We start from the raw sequence: 25,595 nt of genomic DNA, 5'->3' as shown, positions 1-25,595 counted from the left end.
TTATATATGATGTCTATCAAAACATTCAAGTTGAAATGTCCTTCGAACGCTAGCTGGAAACTTCGAGCACAAGTGAAGTGTAACAACACCTTGAAGTACTTTTGTTTGTATAACAATGTGGCAGACAAATATGTTGAAGGATGTAATGGACCAGACTGGGATAGAAAAGGTAATGATTCGGAAGCTTTCAACAGATAAACAAAATGAGGATCATGTATACACTAATTTGTAGCACTGTTGGCACCTTAAGGAAACAATATTGTCATTGGTTTTGGACATGATCTACCCCTTTGTTTGATTTTATTCAGCTGAAATCTCTAGTTGATCTTGTGGCACTTGACGCCAATATTTGTCTAATGCAAGGCTAAGGATACTTTTTTTTAATTTCATATATCATTAACCAATGTAATAAACACGTACTGAAACAATAAAAAATAGAAGTAGGTGATATTTTCGTCGAAGTTCTCAAAAATGGTGTCCCAAAATCTTCCGTACATCTATTGACATTTCCTAGATAATGTTAAACATGTTCATTTGAATCTAATCGGGCGATTTATTACATTTACAAACCAAGCATAAAGCAGTAAAATATTTAGAACTTACCAAACACAACGCATCTTTTGCTAGTACTATTTGTATGTTTATAGATGGTCGCCAGTTTGATGAAATATAGTTTATGTAAACATTTTAGTTAACGGGTGAAGCAGCCCTGAATACATTTATTTAAACAATTTATTTTCTTTAAACTAATTTCGATTATATGTTATCCGCTAACAATCCTGGGATATTAAAGATCTCTTGGTGACCTTCTTTTCCTTTCTTCTCCTTGGTCGGGTTGTTGTCTCGCTAACTTTGCCGTCTTCAATTTTTGTTTAGCAAATGGTATATATATAATATATTATAGTTTTGTTTATCCACAAACATAATAAAATAAAAATAATAAAAATTTAAACGAACTGCTTCCAAACAAACGGTACAAATGTATAACTTAATCATGATGATCACAGTTATCATTAACTGTATATACTCGTAAAAGCCACATTTTAGGAATATGTCATATAATCATAATTCACCAAAGCTAAAAACTTGCCGTGAGTTTACACATTATAACGTGATATTATTAATCAATATTTGTTGATAGCTACAATGTTGTCCTGGAAGGGCAACGTTTTGTGCTGTAGCACGCAACTATCAATAACAATATCAATCAAAAGTAGATTCTTTTGTATATGAAACCAGATGAAATTATACATGTTCTTATCAAACATTGAATTGAATATATGTAAGTTTGTATATTAAAAGTAGTAAATAAAATTTAAACAATAAAGTTGTTAGATATCAAATATTATTCGTACTAGTACAAAGTAAGATAACTCTGACAAATCTTAAAACAGGTGAATCTCAGTAAAACGATATTGTCTTTCTGAAACTTGTGTCTTACATGTTATGATTTATGAATCTCATACACTTTATTGCGATAATTATGCAGTTTAAATGTACAAAGATAATTCTACATTAATTCATAGAAATAAATTAAAAAAAAATAAAAAAAATAAAGCATTGACATATATTGATACATCATCTAAGCATAGTGTAATCAGCAAACTCAAGCAGATTGCTTATTAAATTATAGAACTACATTGTACGTGATACAGCTATACCATTAACTAGTAGCCCGAAGATAATTATGCAATTATAACAAATGTGTTCGATGTATAAAATACGACTTCTTATTACAAACACATAATAAACAATATTTATTTATTTATATAACATAAAACATATTTGTATATACATATATATATATTTAACTAAACCCCTGATCATCAGCTATATATAACTATAATATAAATAGTTATCCCACACTATTTGAACTATTTCAATGATAAATGCTACAAGGACAACAAATACAGGTGTCGTTATAATTTAACCATTTTATTGATTGTGGCGCGGGCTCTGTTATTTTATAAATAAAATCCATTTTCTTTCATGGTACAAAAACACAAGTTTTAAAATGAATACTTTACCATTTAATTAATTATAATTCTTTCTGTTGTATATCATGTCACTCTATTTATGACTAAGATTTTTCAATATTCTAAGTAAATGAAGTATGCATCATGCACTATAATAATGACTTTAAAGCAATTAAAGATTATTCGAATGTATTGATCATTTAAAAGATATAATTAACATTTTCAATTAATTTCTCTGTTCAACGAAATAATTGGTTTTAGAAAAAAGCTTTTAATGAGTCTTGTCACTTATTTTTGAAAATTTGTTTAAAAAGATAAGCTATGAATTGTGTCAGTAAGTGTTCACAAATTTTTCTTTATAGCTCAACAACTGTTTTATCTTTGCCGAAGATTTGAAGTCTTGTTGAGGAAATAATTCATGGAAGCCATAGATTTGTTGGAAATTTGCACAAGGCCTTGACCGAGATATTCCAAATAAGCCAAAAGCTTTAATGGACTTTCGCGTTTTTTTAATTTTATTTGTATGTTGTCGATTTCTCCAAGAGATATACATACTAAGGTATGTAGTTTATTTTCGATTGCAATTTTTAAAACAATAAAATTGGCACTGCGTTTGTAAAAAGGTTCAGATACATGTGCATTTGCGTGGGAGGGATATTTTAACATCCATTAGTATGTTTATCTCTGAGTCTGCGCTTAGTTTAGATATTTCGAGAATTTCATCACTGTGTTGTTTACAAAGCGAAAGAAGAACGTCATATTATAATTCTAAACAATGCAGCAATTTTGAAAAGTTATTTATGTTTAACCAAATATTGATCAAAACTCCAACATTTGATCACTAGCCTTTCGATTTGTAGCATTGCAGCACGGTTTCAATCTAAATTAACTCGGATTTAACTTTCTTATCGAAAGTTGGTGGTTCTCTCCGACACTCTGGCTCTTACCCCCAATAAAGACTGATCGCCATGATAGAGCAGCGTTCGTAAAGTGATGCCCTACAACAACAATAAAAAAATAAGTAAACCATTGATCATTTGGTCTTTTAATAAGTTGTTAGGTTTGAGATTCTGCTAACATGTTTAACCCCGCCACATTATGTACGTTTGAGCCTGTCCCAAAACGTTAAGAGCCTGTAATTCAGTGTTTTTGTTTGTTTATGCATTGCATATTTGTTTTTCGTTCATTTCTTGTAAATAAACAAGGCCGTTAGTTTTCTCGTTTGAATTGTTTTACATTTATAATTTCAGGGCCTTTTGTAGCTGACTATGCGATATGGCCTTTACGGTGACCTATAGTTGTGAATGTCTGTGTCTTTTGATCTCTTGTGGAGAGTTGTTTCATTTACAATCATACCACATCTCTTTTTAATATATACAATCAGTCTTCTTGTTTTATTATAGGTAGTAAGAGAATTTATGCTGGGGATTTTAGCAGAGGAAAGTGTACAAAGAAACGTTTCCAGCCATTTATATTTTGGACCAATGGTAGCATTACCGATTGTGTATATGCTAAATCAGTCTGCAGTGCAGAAGGGCAAGTTGTTTACATGGACAATTCGACAAAAGATGACAGAGCTTGTCGATGTGACTATGAAAACAATTACTCATTTATCAAAACTCCAAGAAATGTTTGTTACTGTATACCATCAGAAGAAGACTGTTCCTGTTCCATCAAATCATGCCCAGAAAACTATACCCTCTCAGCAGGTATCTTACTTTTATCTTGTTAATTATTGATATCCATGCACATTTTTGTAATTGTAAAAGGTTTTATCAAATTCTTCCGACCTACAATGTTCAAGAGTCAAATAGTGTGCTACGAATATGATAGTAACTTTGATACCGTGACATGATGACTGGAAAGAACTGCAATATGACAGAAGTTCTTATCTCATTTGAAGTCAGAAGATATATCCATTTCTCATGATCTAGGAAACTTCAGATTTTAGTTTAGGTCAGAAATTTTATCCAACTCATTCATATCAGTATGACAAAGTTGATAAACAATTTGGCATAAAATTAAAGAATTAACTAAAAAATGCGTGTATTTAGTTTTAGAGGAAATAAAGAGATGTCCTTACTTGAATTGAATCTTCAAGATCGTTCACAAATTGACAACAAATTCTGCGTAAGTTAGATGTACTGACACTAGTGAGTTTGTGAAAACAACATGTTTTGCACAAGGGGTGGGGCGATGCATAACTGATTGGATGCACATGTGCATCTTAAATATATAAAATGAAATTGAAAGAAGATATCAGCTCATTTATTTAAATATCGAACAATTAATATAATTCTAACTCCGAACTGCAACAATCTATTTAGAAGTTCTTTGTATTTATTTAACATGTAGGTCATTTTTGCAAGATCTTTTACAACTGAAAGACAAAAGTATTAAAGAGACATTCAGATATAAAATTCAAAAACCAAGTCAAAAAAGTTGATGCAAACTTTCTGTTCGTATATTTCATTGTGTTTCTACTATTTCAGATTATAAATGCACCACATCTGATTTTCATGAAGTAACACAATGTAAAAATATAACCAGGTAAGACTTAAAATATTATATTGAACAAATTTGTTAAAGGTTGCACTTTGTAAATTCAGCTGTTTCTTACATCACGCCTCTATTTAGAATATTCATAGAAAATCAATTTTGTTTATATACTGGTCACCAGTTCTGATCTGTATGTTGCATCTCATAGACACATAATTTGTAATTGTTACAAGTAAATATACATATGTATAATGTTTATATTGAAATCTATGGTAACCCTTCAGTCGAGGTAGGGATATGGCTCTCAATAATGACGACTTCAGTATGTATATTAATGAAATTTATCCTGATGAACTTACTTTAAATAAAGCTAATACTAACAATGACCACTGCCCTTTTCTCGATCTTGATATCTATATCACTAATGGAGAGCTGAATACTAAAATTTATGATAAAGGGATGATTTTTCATTTCCTATAGTTAATTATCCGTTTTAGATGGTGACGTTCCCTTGTCACCATCTTACGGTGTTTATATATCTCAACTTGTACGATTCGCTCGTGTATGTAACAATGTTTTAGATTTTAACGAGAGAAATTTATGTATTACTGAAAAATTATTACACCAGGGTTTTCGATACCACAAACTAGTAAAAACATTTACTAAATTTTATCATCGGTATAAATACATCATTCGTAAATATAGCTCAACATGCAGACTTCTAATACGTTCAGGTATTTCACATCCAATTTTTTATGGAAATATTCTTTATAAAGCACAAAGGTGTCAGTATTCACTTCAGAAACTTACAAAACCTTTGAATAGACTTATTAAGAAGGGATATAATTACGATACTGTTGTCAAGTCATTAGATATTGCATATTTTGACGTTAATATTGAGTCACTGATAAGGTCTTTGCATCGGAACTAAACACATTTATTCTAAAAACAGTTGTTGGCATGACATGGGTTATGTTCTTCTCATATATGTTATGATGGTATAATACTAAACCCCTAACGGGAAGGATTGTGCCTGATGTTCATATGATGAAATCATAATCTTTCAGTCAGTTTAATTGAAGTCTGGAGCTGGCATGTCAGTTAACTGCTAGTAGTCTGTTGTCATTTATGTATTATTGTCATTTTGTTTATTTTCGTTGGTTACATCTTCTGACATCAGACTCAGACTTCTCTTGAACTGAAATTTAATGTGCGTATTGTTATGCGTTTACTTATCTACATTGGTTAGAGGTATAGGGGGAGGGTTGAGATCTCACAAACATGTTTAACCCCGCCGCATTTTTGTTTTTTGTGTACAATTTGGAAATTAGTATGGCGTTCATTATCACTGGACTAGTATATATTTGTTAAGGGGCCAGCTGAAGGACGCCTCCGGGTGCGGGAATTTCTCGCTACATTGAAGACCTGTTGGTGACCCTCTGCTGTTGTTTTTTATTTGGTCGGGTTGTTGTCTCTTTGACACATTCCCCATTTCCATTCTCAATTTTATTATAGTTAAGAAATTTAGTGTTAGTTGAAACTCTTAGAAGTTCGGGGCATATAAACGTTGTAAATATGCCAAACAGCCATATATTTTGACCTTTGAAACAAATAGTAGTGCTCTTCAATTCTACGATGTGATTGTTTTCAAAACGTCATAATAAAAGTGGTACAGTTTTAGACGTAAAGAAAGTTCCTATGGGAAAATGCATTGTCAATATTTACAGAAATGCAACCTAAACACTGTGTTATACATGATGTTCAAATTATATCCAGCAGATGTGGCATGATTGGCATGATTATATGAGTAGCACGACTTTTGTCAATTATATTGAACATTAATATTTCATCATTACGCATGCAGTACCTGAGTTCACCAAAGTGTTTATCTTGATTCATATTGCTTAATGTTTTTAGTGTGTGTAAATTTAGTTTTTTACAAACTTTTATTTCTGAATGTTAATGCTTTTGTTTTGCTTTATTTGATTAACAGAACCTTTTTTTTTCATTTTCCCTACGACAAGTGTAGCATGGTTTGTTTGTTGGACACTTTCACTGCAAAAGGAACAAGCAATCATTGACACTTATTTCTATTCTTATCACATGTATGGAATGTTTCTGTTACAGACGGCCATAGTTATGTAAGAGCAGCGATACGGTTCTAGTTAAATAAAGAAATCAGCAAGTACGACTCATCACTGACTATAGTTGTAGTATAAGAAGTTACTGCATGCATTTCCAAAACTCTTGAGGTCAACTTCGTCTGTAAAATGTATGTTCCTTAATTTCTATTTATCTGCTTTTTTTTCGTTTGGCCATTTAGTGCCATCAACGTTAGGTTTTTATTGCTCCTTCGTTGGTGTGTATTTCCTTATTTTTTCAACACATTAGTCTACCTAATGTTTTATTGTACTAAACACATATTGACATAATATCTATCATATGTAAAGAGTATTGTGTATTTGGCGATGGTGAGTAATAGGGTTATTGGCCAGTCCTTTCGATTCGGATGAACATATCCTAATAAATTGATAAACCAGATATTTGATTGGTCAATGCATTCATTCAATCATCATTTGAAGTATAATAAGCACATTGAATCTACGACAATGAAATAGGAATAGACGTAATGATATTATTCATAATTGATTTGTAACAAAGATGTTTAAGGAAAATCGGATATCATTGTCTTAAAAAATAGTAATATGGAATGATATTATATAATATTACACACATGAACTATAATAGCATCTAATATGTCGAACATGAAAAATTATAGCACATAAAATGAAGAATTATCTGTTCTGATTTACTAAATAGATACGATATAATAATAATTAAGAAAATAGTTATATGTGTTAGAACGTATATAACAAGCTACATACAATACGTACCAAAACTAATTACAATCAAGTGTGTTCACTATTAAACACATAAGGTTTAACCAAAAACATATATGTGTATGTGAATTCAATTTTCTTTTGTAGATATAACATAACATTGGATGAAAACACAGAAGACCTCAACAGAAATATCAACCTAAGTAACAGTCAATCAAGTATGCTCATATGTTGTAGACATTGTTTATGGGGAAAAGTAGTCATGGGGAAGCTTTGTGTCGTGACAGTATCTCATGGTTTGTATAGACCAATGCACAATGGTTAGACAAGTATGGGTCATTTTGTCAACAGTTAAGATAGATAAAAAAAGTATCAGCTGTGCAACATCTTTCCAGTATGACCAAATAATTTCAATACCGTCCTTAATTTTGAACAATATTTTATTAGTTTCTCGAAAATTAAGTTTGAAATAACGATATTATCTACAAAAATGTCATGATTACTGAACCAATTCAATGATGATGAAATTATCCTCATGACAATCCTGTCTTTTTTCTTAATTTAACATCACCGAATACGAGTTGTATTTAAGAGTTTCATATGTGAATCAGGGTCTGATCAACTATTCAAAGTGTCGTGTTACCAGTGCTGTTCTGTCTTTTGTTTTATCTCTGGTGTTTTGTGTTTTTTTACTTATTTGTGTTTTCTTTTGATTTTCAGTTTTATGCAATGTCGTAGTGAGAATTGTGTATCTGCCTGGATCTTATGAAAGAGGGGCGAAAAATACCAAAGAAACAGTCAAATTCATAGATTGAAAATAAACAGACAACGTCATGGCTAAACAAATAAAGATAAAAACAGACAAATAATAGTACACAAGACATACATTGTAACATAGATTTTTTTCATGACGATGAAATCTGCGTAATTTCCAAGATTTTACTTACAATCTTGAAAACAAAAACATATATGTTCTTCGGCAAAACCAGTAAAGAAGCAAATTACTAAAATTGACAGTTGTTTTTACTTTTTTTTGCGTTGGCAATTATCGAGCAAATCACGGTCAAATTTGTATTAAACAACACATAAAGATCAGATATGTAAGATTTACAAATATTTTATTTTACTTGAACAATTGGAGAGCTCCTTTTGGGATCAATTGACCTTAATGAAAATGTTTTGATAATTTTGCTGGTTATTCAGAAAGCTATAATATAAATGAAGGAAAAATAAAACCATCATATGATCAGAGATATACGATCGACAAAAGTGCCAAAAAGATCAAATCATTCAACATGTTCAATGACCATTATGATATTCTTTACAATCTATAGTTTACTATGTCTCATTTTGCTTGACAGTGGTTTTGATATTCAAGTTATTTAAAAGCAGGCTTTTAAATTTAGCCTTTTTAGGTGTAAATCGAAAGATGTATTTTTCTTTTTATATACATTGGTTTATGGTTATTACTATTTTTTCACATTTTACAGCACTCCTTGTTAACTGGAGTGACAGAGCTGCAGCTGCCGTATTTTGTCTGTTCATCATGTGTATAGTTGGTAAGACATTTGTAGCTTTATATTGTTTGCACTAAATAATGTACAAAATAATAATAAAAAAAATGGAAGACAGCAATAAATAACAACAAATAAATTACAGGTTCCTACCTTGTAACAGGCACATACAGAATGTATGTAAGCCTAGATTTCTAGAAAAACTTTTATGAAATCCATTTCAGAGCTTTATTTAGGCTTTATTTTGGAACTGGTATACAAATTAGCTGTGGTATTGGTTAATTTCGTGTTTATTTCGACAATTGGTGCCGAACAATCGATTTTACAGGAATTACATGTGTATCCTTTGAAATGTGTTTAATATTAAATGTATTGAACATTGTAAGCTCTCTTACACCCACATTTCTTGTCATATTTTCTAAAAAATATTAGATCTTAGAAGAGTTCAAAATTCAAAACCGATCACATATTTGCCAGCGTAACATGCGTACTGCAGTTTGGCATCACAAATTATATGGAAAATATAAATGTTTGCAATATGATGACCACCATTCTTTAAAAACGTTTAACAAAGAAACAAAATAATTTTAAATGGTTTTTTTTTTACAAATAGTTCAAATTTGTAAATTACATACATGTACGTACAATTGGTTCACAGCATTATTTTGCCAAAAACAGATCAATACATGTGTTGCATGACTTGAAAGTTACAAAAGTGCTTTCAATATAAACAGAAGATATTTGTAAACAATAGAATATTACATTTGGGCAGCTTATCCGGTCGACGAATAAAAAATATCTTATAGCGATGACATTTGAGGATTAAAATGAGCATGACTTATTTTTTTTTCTCTTTCAGTTGCAGGGCTAGTTTTTTTCTTTGTTGATTTACTAAACATGTGGATAAGAAAACAACTACAACCATTTAGAAGATCAACTGAAAGATACAATACAGGTTGTTTTATATTACGATAAACAAAATTAAATAACCAACAGTTGCGTATATTGATTTTTGATAATTACAGACAATCAAACAGAATTTGACTGAGCACTTTTGTTTTTTGTAACTTTTCAATATTTTTGTATTATCTTTTTGGCATCTCTCCCCTCTCTTTTCAAATAAACGTTTGATAAAATTTGAAAATGAACAGACATACTCTTAAACGTTGTGAATGATGAATTAACGTGTGTGTATTTGAATTCTAGTTTCTTTATTGGTGTACTGTAACACTATATCCATATATCTCTTTCAGTTATTAAAATCACGAAAAAGGAATAATTTGCAATGTCCTTTGAAATGGGCAAATATTTTATTAATAACGAGAGAGATAAAACCAGGAATAATATGTTTGTATTTAGAGTAGGCTTTAATATATTAAATATGTATGAAATTTATACTGATACTGTATCACGCATTGCATTTTTAATGCATTTTTAAATTTGCTTACACATATGATCAGACGCCCAGATATATCATTTCAGATACAGTGGGAGCCACGATCTCAGCAAACAAAATACCTAACGCGAATACAATTGAAATTAATACCCATGAATCTTATGAAAAAATGCCATTTGACAAGAAAAAAGGTATGTATGAATAAAAGTTCATTCGTTGAGACATAAAAATCAAAGTAAGCAAGTGAACAACTATTTGTTTTTTTAGCTACCAAAGAAAAAGATAATGACCAATTACAACAACTATTACTATAAAGTAAATATACCCAAATGTTATATTCATAATTCATTTTTTTCTGTTTTCTGATGACTCTTTTGAAGACGAAACGTGCGTCTGGCGCAAATAAAAAAAATCAATCCTGGTATCTATGATTAGTGTTTTTAAGGGAAACATTAAATGTCGTAGGTATTGAACTTGATTATACACTTAAAGTGTTAGAATACCTGTAAGCCAATAAAAGAGAAATTATCTAAATTTGAAACGTTCTTAGGAGATAATTATTTTGAACCGTAAGAACTATTTAATCAGAGTTTGATATCTCTTCTTCTTTATATATATGCATACATCTATATTAATCTTTTTCTGTTGGTCTATTAAAAACTTATATCTAAAATTTCAGAGCAACAAATAACAACAGATGAAGTAAACTTTCTACGAATAGTTCATCTTTTGTTCAGTGTGGCATGTCCAGTTGTACGAATGGCATTTAACCATGAGATTCACCCAAACCAGTTACGCAAAACACTAAATAAGAATAAGATATTACTTGAAAAGTTATACAGAAGGAAAGGCAAAATCATAAATGATTTCCAGTGGAATTTATTATTTAAAGGTACATACTTAACTTAATGGTATAATTGCCATTTTCGTCTAGAGCATGCTACTAGATTTTTTTAGCGGAATACAACAATATTTTTCCAATGCTTTAGTATACGTCTATTGCTTTGTTTCGCCTCTTTTAATGGTCGTTTTGGTATATGCGTCCGTTCGTCCGTCCGTCCATCCTTACGTCCGTAAATGCGTTCGTTCGTCCGTTCATTCGTCTTTCCCGTAACAGATTTTGAACAAGGTAGTTGTTGATGAAGTTGGAGACCAATAAACTTGAACTTACTACACGTGTTACCTATCATATGATCTTTCTAAGTTTAATGCCAAGTTAAAGTTGAGATCCTAATTTCGTGGTTCACTGAAGATAAAAGGTGAAAGTGCGAGTGTGGCATTCGTATACTATGGACACATACTTAGGACAAAGTTGCATTTAAATTGAATTAATCAAAAGATCTATATTTATGTACGGATACTACACAAATGTAAAGAAAATTACAAAGAACAGATATATGTTCAAACACTTTTGCTATATTTCAACCATGTTAAGAATTAATACTTTAGATTGCATGTCATTTCTCTGTTCTCATTGACATAAACACTGTTTACATTATTGTATTTCAATAAAAAAAAATTGTCAATTTACAATTGTGAAATTATTTTGAATTAATACAATCAATATTTTGTTCGCCTCTTTATTCCTGGATCTATATGATGAATTTATTACGAATGTGAACAAGCTATTAACTCTCAATGTTATCCTGTCCAGATTTTAATGGCATATTTTACAAAATAGTTTTCACAACTAAATCATTTTTTGATTTTATGTAAAAAATTTAAATAATACAGATATGTGTTATAAACATAATGAATGCCAAACAACTATCCTGGACAGAATACATGTTCTTTTTGTTTCGTTTTTATACGACCGCAAAATTTGAAAATGTTTTCGTCGTATATTGCTATCACGTTGGCGTCGTCGTCTGCGTCGTCGTCGTCGTTCGTCCGAATACTTTTAGTTTTCGCACTCTATCTTTAGTAAAAGTGAATGGAAATCTATGAAATTTTAACACAAGGTTTATGACCACAACAGGAAGGTTGGTATTGATTTTGGGAGTTTTGGTCCTAACATTTTAGGAATTAGGGGCCAAAAATGGCCCAAATAAGCATTTTCTTGGTTTTCGCACTATAACTTTAGTTTAAGTTAATAGAAATCTATGAAATTTTGACACAAGGTTTATGACCACAAAAGAACGGTTGGGATTGATTTTGGGAGTTTTTCGGTTCAACAGTTTAGGAATTAGGAGCCAAAAAAGGGCCCAAATAAGCATTATTCTTGGTTTTCGCACAATAACTTTAGTTTAAGTAAATAGAAATCAATGAAATTTAAGCACAATGGTAATGACTACAAAAGGAAGGTTGGTATTGATTTTGAGAGTTTAGGTCCCAACAGTTTAGGAATTAGGGGCCAAAAAGGGACCCAAGTAAGCATTTTTCTTGGTTTTCGCACCATAACGTTAGTATAAGTAAATAGAAATCTATGAAATTTAAACACAAGGTTTATGACCATAAAAGGAAGGTTGGTATTGATTTTGGGAGTTTTGGTCCCAACATAATAAGGGGCCCAAAGGGTCCAAAATTAAACTTTGTTTGATTTCATCCAAATTGAATAATTGGGGTTCTTTGATATGCTGAATCTAACTGTCATGACTGTGTATGTAGATTTTTAACTTTTGGTCCTGTTTTCAAATTGGTCTGCATTAAGGTCCAAAGGGTCCAAAATTAAACTTAGTTTGATTTTGACAAAAAATGAATCAGTTAGGTTCTTTGATATGCTGAATCTAAAAATGTACTTAGATTCTTGATTATTGGCCCAGTTTTCAAGTTGGTCCAAATCGGGGTCCAAAATTAAACTTTGTTTGATTTCATCAAAAATTGAATAAATGGAGTTTTTTGATATACCAAATCTAACTGTGTCTGTAGATTCTTCATTTTTGGTCCTGTTTTCAAATTGGTCTACACTAAAGTCAAAAGGGTCCAAAATTAAACTTAGTCTGATTTTAACAAAAATTGAAATCTTGGGGTTCTTTGTTATGCTGAATCCAAAAATGTACTTAGATTTTTTATTATGGGCCCAGTTTTCAAGTTGGTTCAAATCAGGATCTAAAATTATTATATTAAGTATTGTGCAATAGCAAGTCTTTTCAATTGAACAGTATTGCGCAATGGCAAGAAATATCTAATTGCACAATATTGTGAAATAGCAAATTTTTTTTTAATTAGAGTTATCTTTCTTTGTCCAGAATAGTAAGCAAGAAATATCTTATTGCAAAATATTGTGCAATAGCAAGATTTTTTTTTAATTGGAGTTATCTTTCTTTGTCCAGAATCAACTTAAATCTTTGTTATATACAATATACAATGTATTTATAGCTTAATGGTATGAGTAAAAGATTGAATAGGATGAAAAATTGTGTCCTGCATTTTTTTTTAGTTGTAAATTCTGTCCTGCATATTTTTTAGTTGTAAATTCTGTCCTGCCTTTTTATTTTTCACTCTATTCGGTCCTGCCTTTTTTTTTTTATTAGTTTATCCTGACTTTTTTTACCTAAATTGTCATCCTGCCTTTTTTTTTGCAAAGTGTCTCAAAACTCCTGTCCTGCCTATTTTTTTCAAAAACCATCCTAGCCCCCATATAAAAATCAAATGGTAGCTCCCTTATAACCAAAACATGATAAAATTTATTCAATACACAAAAAAAAAAACGTAGTCAGAATCTCACTTCATTTTGAAACAAGTCAATAAAACAAAGTTATAGCAATTAATACACTAACCAAAAAATGATTAAGAGTTATTCAACACAAAATAAAACGTTGACAGAATCCCACTTTATTTAGAAAGGAATATTTTTTTTTTAACAATACACTATCCAAAACATGATTTATATGTATTCAACACCAAAAAAAATGCTGTCTCACTTTATTTTGAGAAAACGAAAACAATTATACTTATAAGAATACTACTTGCCAAAACATGATTACAAAGTTATTAAACTCAAAACCAATTAAAATTGGGCGCGAACATGTAGGGTGCGAACGGACTTTGGGTGCGAACATGTAGGGTGCGAAAGTGAAAGGGGGCAAATATGAGTGGGTGCGAACGTGAATGGGCGCGAACGGACCCGGATTCAGACAAGCCTGACATAAAAAAAATTGTACCTCAATTAAAACCTATTTACATAAGATATGTCACAGTAAATTACAACTCAGTTTTTAACAGTTGTATGTCAATAGGACATAATTATCCGTATTTTAACACATTCATACTGCATTTGATAATTTGTTGAGTTCTTATTGAACACGACAAAACTGGAATCTTCTTGTGTTCACGAAATGCGTGAATCATTTTCAGCAGTATGGTAGATCACAATCCGCCTTCCCATACAGCATGCACAGAGCATCTGAGATCACCTCGACTTTTTGATGGGGTCCGTGTTGCTCAGTCTTATGTTTCCCATTGTTGAATTTTGTATACAATTGTTAGTTTATTTATCTTTTTCTATTTTATCCATGGCATATATATATATATATATAAAAAGACGTGGTATGATTGGAAATGAGACAACTCTCAACAAGAGACCAAAATGACACAGAAATTATCTACTTCAGGTCACCGTACGGCCTTTAACAATGAGCAAAGCCCATACCGCAAAGTCATCTATTAAACGTCCCGAAAAGACCATATAAAACGAAAAACAAATATGTAACACATAAGCAAACGACAACCACAGAATAACAAGCTCTTGACGTGGGACAGGCACATGCATACATAATGTGGCGGGGTTAAACATGTCAGCGGGATTCCGACCTTCCCCTAATCTGGGATAGTGATTTAACAGTACAACATAAGAACGAACTATACAGATCAGTTGAAAAAAACTCATCAGATTGACGAAAATACAAGTGGACGTGGCCGGGTACTTCTACATCCCAACAACAAAAAAACACTAGGTACAGATCTAAGAGTACTCGCAGTTAACCGACAGATAATGCAAAGCCACTAACAACTTATAAAAAATCATGTATCTAAGACTATATTATCAATCAGTACACATCCAACTGATTTTGGGTAAAAACGTCATAAACATTCAGTGAAAAACATGACATTGTGCAATGCCAAGATGCAGGTATCGACAATTTGTAGATCCATGAAATTGTAGATTCATAGTCTGTTTATTTTAGACTTAAAGTATGAGCTTGAATGTCCCTCTGGTACCTTTCGCCCCTCTTATCCTAAATGCTATGGAATGCATACTTAGCTCGTCAAAGCAATGTCGTTACATTGTAATTTTGTATCATTTTCAAGTGACTTTTTTCTAGGGGGAACGGTTTCATCAGATGAGTTTGATATTACACTCATGGTTAACCTCTTACGTACACTTGCAAACATCAGTATTGTCGATATATATCCAGTACCATTTGATGCCAGTATCAGTGCAATGCTTACTAGAATAAGTTATATAAGTAACAAAGTAATAAAGAACGTCGAAGGGGAACTCTCAGGAGATCAGTTCAATCAATATTGGGACGATATAGGACAGGTAAAAAATATATAAAATGATAATACTAGTAAGACCAACACAAAATGTTGACCGTTACCTCTTAACTATTTGTCCTCATCCTTCTTTTATCATTAAGAAAGTGGTGACTATTGTCAAGCATTTAACCACAATTGGTGTTGAATAAAATAAGTGTCATTTTATATTGTGACCTTTTAACCTTTCTGACAACAAACAAGTTTTTTTTAATTACTTGAAGCACATTGTAATTTTTGGCTTATATAAATTATGAACAAACAATAACATTTCTATGACGAAATGGGCTCTGATGTAGCTCTTATCTATAAAAGAAAACTTAATAAACTGAAATATTATCTATTTTAAGTGTTCACTCTTTTGTCTCTAGATTTGTTTTGTGTACTGGATGTCACTACAAAAAAACTTCAAACCAAAATACACTCAAAGTATTCAAATGTTGATTTTTAACTCTTCAATGTCTATGAATGACTTATGTTCAGTATAAAAATATCAAATAGTAGACGTCATTGTTAGAATAGAACTGGGATATTTATAAAAGTATGTTAATAGTGGTGATATCAGAGTGTCGAAGTATACCACAGGTACACTCAAACATCTAAGTCAAAAGTAAAGTAACATCGACATGGCTAAGCAAAAAATCAAACAAAAATAGAAAATGAAACAACCCAACAATACAATACCCAAAACTGAGCAAAAACAACCCTGCCTACATAAAGGGTGATTTCGGAAGGATAGGCAGATCGTTTTTATAATAACCCTTGCAATAATCAAATGAATCCACCATTTTCTACATTTGAAAATGCCTGTACCAAGACAGGAATATGACAGTTCTTGTCCATTCGTTTTAGATGCGTTTTGTTATTTGATTTTGCCATGTGATTATGGACTTTCCAAATTGATTTTCCTCTAAGTTCAGTATTTTTGTGATTTTATTTTTTGCTTACATTTGCACATCATATATTGTGCCAACATAGAGCGGAAGATACACAAGAAAAATCGACATGCATATGTTGTAGCGATTCAACGAGACGTCTCCATGGGAAATCGGAACTCGGCTACTAAGCCAAAAAACTGTCTACAAAACACTACTTTAAAAAAAGACTCAACTAAAGACGGATCCATAACAATGCCTATACCACTCTTGAAGAGCAAGCAGATCCTACGCCATAGTAAATACATAGTGTGATGTAGTAGGAAGTTAATTGATTAAAATGAATATGACTATCGAAAAATATGTAACCGTTGAAAAATTTGACGTTACTCATAATGGCGTCCGATTTTCACATTAGAAACTTGACAATATAGCATGTATAAACTTTTGATTAAATAAGATCTTGTTAATAGCAGAAATACAAACTTTAGAAAATAATACATATGATATGTATAAATGTATTAATGTTGTTCATTTATTTCAAACAGGCAGTACTGAAATTGGTGTCATCATTTGAACTTGACATTGATAATGATCAGCAGAAGATTAGGCTGATCGGTAAGAAATATAAAAGTTTCGAAATCTTTGTTGCATGACGTCTGGACAACATATATGATATATAAGTTTTTAATAAAAATTTTTTTTTTTCCATTACCTACTACTATGCAGAATTTGTATATGATTTCTTGTTTGAAGTAACTGAATTGTATTGAAAAGAATAGGGTTTAGCAGGCAAACTATAACATAACCAGATGCAAACACCATAGCCAAAAAAAAAAAGATTTAAAAACAGTATCTATAACAACAAATAAAAACCAAATGTATAAAGAAAAATAAATCTACGATACTGCTAGTGTTCAGGTTCCTTACTTTGGGATGGGAAATAAGGAATACAAATATGCTCGTATGTGCCATCAGTGAATAGAAATAAACGAACCTATTACTTTGAATTACTCAGTACGACATTGTTCTAAATAGGTAACTAAGAATACAAATTTGTAAATATTTTATTGTTTACTTTAGGCAGACTCCTTGCGCTGAACCCAATATCTTTGGATATTCAAAAACTGCGTATGTTCATTGATATGTCTGAAAAATACCCTGCAATGATACTACAAAAACTGATTTCTGAATACAACTCGTCTAAAAACGTTACGACAGAAGATGTACTGAGAAAAGCAAAACACCAACTTTATCATAAACGGAAGAAACACAAACCATGCTGTATATGCACAACAGAATATGTTTCCTCTGTTAATGTTATTCAAGAGGAGCAGTGGGAAACATTGTATGAAATTAACGAGCGGAGTGATTTACATGTTTGTATATCTAACCTAAGAAACTGTTGTGAACGCTATATTCCCAAAAGGGTAAACACAAGTGATTTATCTGTGGCCACTACATTGGTTCTTAATATACCAGATATTCTAAGCTATATGATAGATCGTTTATGCGTGAATGGAATCGATAAATTCATGATGCATAACAAGCATACACTATACCATTATATGGAGAAAAAGAGATGTTGCATGTGCCATAATGAGTTCATGGTACCTTCTGAAAAACCTTGCATCAATAAAGGAGAATGGACCAGACTATATTATGTAAAAGAAGACTCTATACTTTGCTCTGTCGGTAACACGGAATGTTGCTGTCAGTATTCAGTTAGAAATTCAATTCAATACTCAGACATGAACGACATATCTTGGTCGAAAATATTTCATGTTGTGGGTCCTATCAGCATAATCAGCAAAATTAGAAACAATACGCTATCATACTTTCTAAATTGGAATGCTGATGACAAAATATTACGACAAGCGTTAACAGAACTATTGCAGATTATACAAGATGAAAAGTTTTGCAATGACATGCTCCGACGCATAGCATCCTCTAAGAGCGTAGAATCAAGGGAAACCATAGCTACTAAAATAGATGCTAGTGAGTGGGTTTCAAAACACTTTCGACATCATAAGGTATGTCTTTCTAACAAATTCAATGTATGCAAAAATATGATGTATTCGTAATACTAAGGATTTTCTCATCCCAAACATAGATTACATTAGCCGTATTTGGCACAAATTTTCGGAACGTTGGTTCATAAATTCTCTTCAACTTTATAGTTTGGTTTTCTAACTATTTTGATGTTTAAGTGAATGAAGACGAAACGCACGTTTGGTCTATCAAAGCATAAGACTGGTACCCTTGATATATAAGAAAATGTTGACTAGGTTCATTATAATGTTAAAACAAAATGACAAAAACATGATTTTAAGGAAGTTTCTGCTCAGTTTCAAAATTATAGCTTTCCATAACACTACAATATACTGATAGGGGATTAATTGAGGAATGAGAAAAGCAAATAAAATATAGGGACCAATGTGCATGTTAATGAGATATTAGCCTTTTAAATTTTGGCGAGAAAATGTTCTCTATTGATTTTTCATAGCTTTATCATTGACCAGTTAAAGTTCTCAAAAAACTATTAAAATATAAATAAAATTTTATAAGACTTTTACAAATGGCTTATAATTATACATGTAACAGATTTATAAAAAGAAAAATGAGGGTCCATTGGAATTTTTTAAAGGCATTTAAATGGATAAAACCAGAGGATTTCGAAAATCTGACAAAATTCCAAAACATGACCAGCAAACATCCTTAAGATACTTACCTGCTTAACTTTTTCGTCAGTTTTTGTGTGTATAAGCAGTAATTCAAAAACTCAATTAATTATTGATCATTTCAATCAGCTTCATATTTAATAAAACAAAACATTCATTAAACATATAGCTTCAATCGAAATGTCATATGGGGTATGGGGTCAGCTATCGTTTGTAAAAAAAATGAATTTATTGAAGAAAAATTGTTAAAGAGGTCGAATTGTCGCACTAGAGTTTATTCAATTATTTCAATTCCAGGAAAATACAGAAAAACAACTTCAAATGATTGTACTTGATAAAGGTATGCTATGCGATAGATGTTGTATAGTTTTCATGAAATATTAATACTCATTTCAAAAAGAATTCTTCAATTAGCTATACAGTTATGACTGGTAACTTGATTTTGCTTAGTTTCTTTAGTAACATTTTCTGACATAGGACTTAGTTTTACAGTTCGTATTGCTGTGTGTTTTTTTTTTCTTCTATATTCTTAAGTTGGAGGGTCGGGATCATAAAAAACATGTTTAACCCAGTAGCATTTGTGCGCATGTCGCAAGTCAGGAGCCTCTAGGTTTTTGTTAGTCTTATATGTTTTGCAATTAAGTTAATAAATATGTTTTGAAGTTTTTGGTTTAGAATCCAGCTGACGACTGTATTTGGGTGCTGATTTTTCTTGCTGTGTTTTACGACCTTCAACTGTTATCTGCTCTTTGATCGGGTTGTTGTCTCTCTGATATATGGCCCCTTTCCTTCTTATTTGATGCTTACATATCCAAATTTGCATTGTTCCTAAAATATGACCATTGTCTATTTTTGAGTGTTTTGTTGTTAAAATTAAGGTTTTTATGTGAACCACGAACCTTTAATGGCCTTGCGGTAATCTAATTTTGCTTTCAGTAATCAGAACACATGATGGTTATAAGACTGAGTATTGGCCGAATATAACATGCTCATATGAATATCATATAAGTAATTTTGCCCGACGTGGAATAACAAACTTGTGGTTTTCTCTAATTACCGTCAATCTACAGAATATCTTTTTTTTTTAAATCTTCAGTTGGTTTAAACGTCAAAAGTTTGCCGATCCCTCAAGGTTTCCCCTTATCTCACAGAACGTAAGTACAATTAATAAAAACACAACCATTTAGTATGTTTTCTCATTTGAATTGTTCTTAATGGTCCAACCACAGGGCCTTTAATGATTTAGTAAATTCAACACGTACGGTGAAATCAAGTAAGCGATGAGTTGATATCAAAACTGAATTTATTCGATAAAATATCAATTTGTACAAAATATTCAATACACAAAAAAGAAAAGCATGGCATTGCTTAAATCCAACACATGATTATCGGTAGGATATAGAACAATAATTGCGCATACTTTTTAAGTAATATAGACTTTGCTGCGTTATAATTTATCAAGGCAACATGTTAATGCCGATTGATACATTATTCCATATTCAAACAGCTTAATACACAAAAAATTCTAAACCTTTGAGGATCAGTAAAGTTAACGAATCAATACATTTGCTATGTTGTGGTTCTATAAAAAAATCAACGAAAAATATAGTGGTATCCGGTCATGTACATGTACATACGAAACGGATTGTTTGCATCTATAAAATATTTTAATAAAAGTAATAAGTAATCTGGTATCTTTTATATAACTTTTTAACACTCAAAGAGTACGGTTGCCTTCTTTTTACTGGTAAACTCGCCTAAGTGAAAAGTAAAAAGATCGTACTGGCATTTGTGGTTCTCAAAATGTATTATGCATATGACTCCAAATGTGTTTTGTATACCTATTGAAGAATATTCTTTTAGCACTTGTGTCAGGTGGTACATGTGTTATATGGTATGCAATTCTAGGGTATATCAAATTATCAAAAATATAACGACTTTGAAGACACTTTATCCTTTCTTCTGTTTGACTTGTAAATTGTTATTATAATGTGTGTATTATGTTGCAGTAAAAAGTTCACGGATCTCACTTCAGAGGAAAATAATTTCTTAGTTGCAGTTCATGCACTTTCGAACATTGTGTATCCTGTAATAAGAAAAGAGTTTAGTAGACTATGTCCAGATCAGGAGCTAGAAAAAATCCGTTATAATATGTATGAACAGCAAAACGCTCAGTATTGTAACGGTTCAGACATGCTTGGAAAGAAAAGCATAAGCAAAAGAATATACCTTACACAGATCCAACAGCGACAACTGTTTTCTCCTAAACGTGAGTTTATAATTTTTCAGTTCAATAGTTTCATATACATGTTATACATGCACATACTTTTGACATTGTATTTTATAAAGGACTTTGTTGATTCTATTGAAAAGTCAAGTAAATCTCCATAAAAAATATGAAACACACAGTCAGTTGCTTTTCTTTATGTATCTATGGCATGCATGGACGATTCCGTGTGCATCTTGAGTATATGAAAACCCTGGAAGTCAATCTTTGTACATTTGATTTTTTTCATGAAATCGTGCATTTAAAGTTACTGGTCGATCAAAGATTGAACAAAATTAGTCAATGGAATGGTATTAAAATTGTATTTGTAAATAGTACAAAATATTTCCAAATTTTAAATATTTAAAAAAGATGTCCTGCAACAACACAATCATTATGAATATGCTCGTCTACTAAGTTGGTTGTCAAATCGAGAGCATAGTTTTTATCTAAGTATATAACATTTAAACAATCTTACAAAAAATTGTTGCTCATGATGTTTTGAATTTGAGTTTTATATTCAAATGTGAATACGTGTGACTAGTAGAGAGGGTTGATTTCACGACAATACGTGTATTGAAATTAAGCATGTACTTGACCCGATAATATCAACACACATGTATACATAAACTCAATCCAGAATAAGTAAAGAAGGACAAATATATCAGTCTTTTTATATGTCATTCTAAAGTAAGTTCAGAAACTTGTCGACGTAGCACATTTACACAATTTGCCGTTTCAGAATCTAATGCATTCTGGGTAATATTTTCAAAAGCGTACACCAAAACGTTGTGATTGGTTTGAAACGTTCTAAACAATGGAAATTCAACCAATGACGTAACGTTATTTTTCCTTTAGTGTACGAATGATGAGATTACCCATAGTCCTTGGGTTTCTGAAAAGGCGAATTAATAGATAAAGTTGTTACCTGTATTGCAGATAAAATAAAAACCAAATAACAATCCGGATATTATAATTGTATTTCCTTAGAAGAAGAATCGAAGAACTTAGATTTAGAATTGATGATATACATTCTTAAAAGACGTGTAGAAGAAAAGGACAAGGAAAAAAGAGTTGGTCAATTAGAATTAATCGAAAACATCAGAAGAGAACTTGTTCAAAGTAGTAGCGGACATTTAAATGAAACACGGTTACAAGATATCATAAACCGTATAAGAGGGGTAAGGCATTATGCGGATCCCTTTTAATATTATAAATTATGTTCACAGTTTAAACTACGAACTATGTTTTTTTATAGTATAACACTGTTTTATGTATGGTCAATTAAATATCTGTGTACTCAACGTTTGCATTCAATATACATTAAACACCATTAGTTATAATAGAATTAAGAATGAAATTGAAAATATGAATATGTAAAAAAAAAAAAAAAAGACCAAAGAGCAGATACGTTATCTGGTAGAATACTGATGACAATTCATTTGGATATTCAATTCAAGATTACTTTGATCTATATGGTTATCTTTTTGTTGATATCATAACATTATTTACCACAACTTACATAGATAAACTGAGTTTATAGGATATAGAAACATCAAAATGGTGAATAAAAGGAACGCACGTTATGTCTGTGACACTTTAACATATCGTTATAATTTCAGGCAGTAATGCATTTTGGAGGAGAATTTTATAAGGAAAAAGTATTAAACATTCATCAAATACAAAATATTAATTATGTTGGTAAGTTATTCAACTCTTTTGAATATGTAACTTTAAAAACATTGTTTTTTTCGAACTGTGATGCAGGTGAAGTATTATACATGCTGAATAATTGAAACGGAATTAATTCTGCGTAGAACATTTATTTTTGTGTGTGAATAATAACCAGTAATAAAACACGAATGTAATAGCTTTTCTCTGGTTTTTCTTTCTGCTATTTGTTTCCTCTTTTTTGTTTCTTATCTATATCCATTATTACTTTAGTTATGATAATAACTGCTAAATGTATGAACTTCTTCTAAGGAAGTAGTCCAAGGTTACCGATAATTTAATATTTAAAAAAGCATCTACAGATATGTATAATGCGAACATAATCACATTATGACCTAGGTTGCAATTTGTACCGTTTAAATTCCATCATTTTAAAGAAAATTCTAAAATGTGTGCATATGTAGAAGAAACTTGCTTGTTCTTAATTGTTTGCTTCCAGTAAACAATTCGCTGATATGTTTTTCATATGCAGTGATCTCAGCGTGACCTTTCTAACAAAAATCCGGTGATCGCAATACGCATGGATCTGTCATTGAAATACAAATCTTTCTGTACATGTTTTACACGTGATAAATACACATGCTTCTTTTTAATGTTAATGTAGAAGATATCTGGTAAACGACGACTTCAAAACAGGAAGATTAATTGCTGCCATACTTTCACATCATGACAGACCGAGATAATTTGTGTTGATTACTGTACGATATGGATGCGTAAAAAACGATAAAATCGTGTACATAAGACTAAGTTTATGATATATACATGCACTGGTTCAAGAATTGGATAAATATTATTTTTAACCATTCACTCGTTTCATATGACTTTTACTTCGATACACCGGAAGTGTATTTTATAACTTTCATGACTTTATTTTGATTATATTTTTGATATGGACTAAGGTAAAATATATATGTATATAAAAAAGAATGTTGTTTTAGTATGTACAGTTTTTTTTAAATTGTATACCTATTTTCATTCCAGAATAAAGTCAGACGGACTAATGATATAATTATAACCACGAAACAATTGGACGAACATACATTATATGATGCCAGGAGTATACTAATCATATACATATTATGTATCTCCATCATGTAAATCTCTGAAATCTCGACATTGTCTGCTTATACATTTAGTCATTGACATCAGCTCGTCAAAGTTTGTAGACAAAGGCTATGAATTTTCAAATGTTTTTTGAACGAGTCAACGAGCATCACCTTAGTCGATATGAGCATCACATGCAATAAAATTGCTATTTACTAAAAGCTTAACAAATATAATTGTTTAGCTTTTTTACGTTATCTATGAATTCACTCAATGTATTTTAAATAAATTTCTCTTTTTTTTCTGCTAGCAAATAACTTTATTATGTTTATGTGTACAATGTTTTATGTCGGCAGTACTGTCTTTATTCAGTAATGATCATTTTGAATTATACCACTTTTGCTTACCTGATTTGATTATATTCAAGTTAGTTCATGAAACGATTTTATTCGAATTATTGAAAACATGCAGGTTTACGCACTCCATCAGAAAAGTGTTAACCAAACAACATCATTATGTTTTATATACAAACAAAGTGATGTGATGTGAATGCCAAGGATACTACGATGCAAAGATAAGCCCGCCCGGAGTTGGTAATCTGATAAATGGATGTCATACTTTTTTATCTGGTTCTACATTTTATATACTGATTGATGCAAGTCTTTGGTTTTCTTTGTAAAAATACGTTACTTAATTTATTCTTAAAATTGAGAATGGAAATGGGGAATGTTAACTTGTTGTGACCGAAAGACGTCTTCTGAGATTTAGGTCGTCCTTTTTAAGCTTATATTATGCTTCGCCATTGTGTGACACATTATTCTTGTTTTCATGAACAGTTCAAGTATGATTTTCATTATTAGAAGTAGAATATAACTAAACAATACACTTGATCATGAGTTTTGAACACACATTTTGTTATGAGTATATTTTATGACTAAGAGCCCACATACTAACTACAAATGGTGACCATGATGTTGAACACATTCAAACTGTTTTGAACACATTTTCAACCTCTTGTTATTGTTTATCTAAAAAAATTCTTATTTTCTAAAAGCACACATATAACACGTACAAAGTAAATACGATTTCCACGATATTTTATTTTGCTTACAATGCATAAAAGAGGCAACTGTAGAGATTACATTTGAAGCTACTTAAACAATTACAAAAAACCAAGGTGGTCAAAATCAGCCTTGATTGCCCTCAAAGTATCAAATTTTAAAACAATATGTCCGATACCTATCTAGTAAATTAACATAGACGTGACGGCTAAAATTTGATTGAACGAGTAAAAC

General features: G+C 31.0%; 1 protein-coding gene across 1 annotated transcript; it reads left to right on the top strand.

Annotated features, from left to right (window-relative positions):
* On the top strand, positions 1-24,601 carry LOC143051670 (uncharacterized). The gene is made up of 17 exons (XM_076224577.1): positions 1-169; positions 3,380-3,685; positions 4,469-4,526; positions 7,463-7,533; positions 8,806-8,874; positions 9,689-9,784; positions 10,312-10,416; positions 10,905-11,117; positions 15,490-15,710; positions 17,127-17,196; positions 17,662-18,611; positions 19,557-19,599; positions 20,356-20,413; positions 21,269-21,528; positions 22,516-22,706; positions 23,148-23,226; positions 24,238-24,601. The coding sequence occupies exons 1-17, from the start codon at positions 7-9 to the stop codon at positions 24,240-24,242; spliced, it is 2,958 nt and encodes a 985-aa protein (XP_076080692.1). The 5' UTR covers positions 1-6; the 3' UTR covers positions 24,243-24,601.
* The last annotated feature ends 994 nt before the right edge of the window (positions 24,602-25,595 follow it).

This window comes from Mytilus galloprovincialis, chromosome 11 (assembly GCF_965363235.1).
Source record: "Mytilus galloprovincialis chromosome 11, xbMytGall1.hap1.1, whole genome shotgun sequence".
Lineage (NCBI taxonomy): Eukaryota > Metazoa > Mollusca > Bivalvia > Mytilida > Mytilidae > Mytilus > Mytilus galloprovincialis.
The sequence above is the reverse complement of the archived record's forward strand: the minus strand, read 5'-3'. Positions and strand labels throughout refer to the sequence as shown.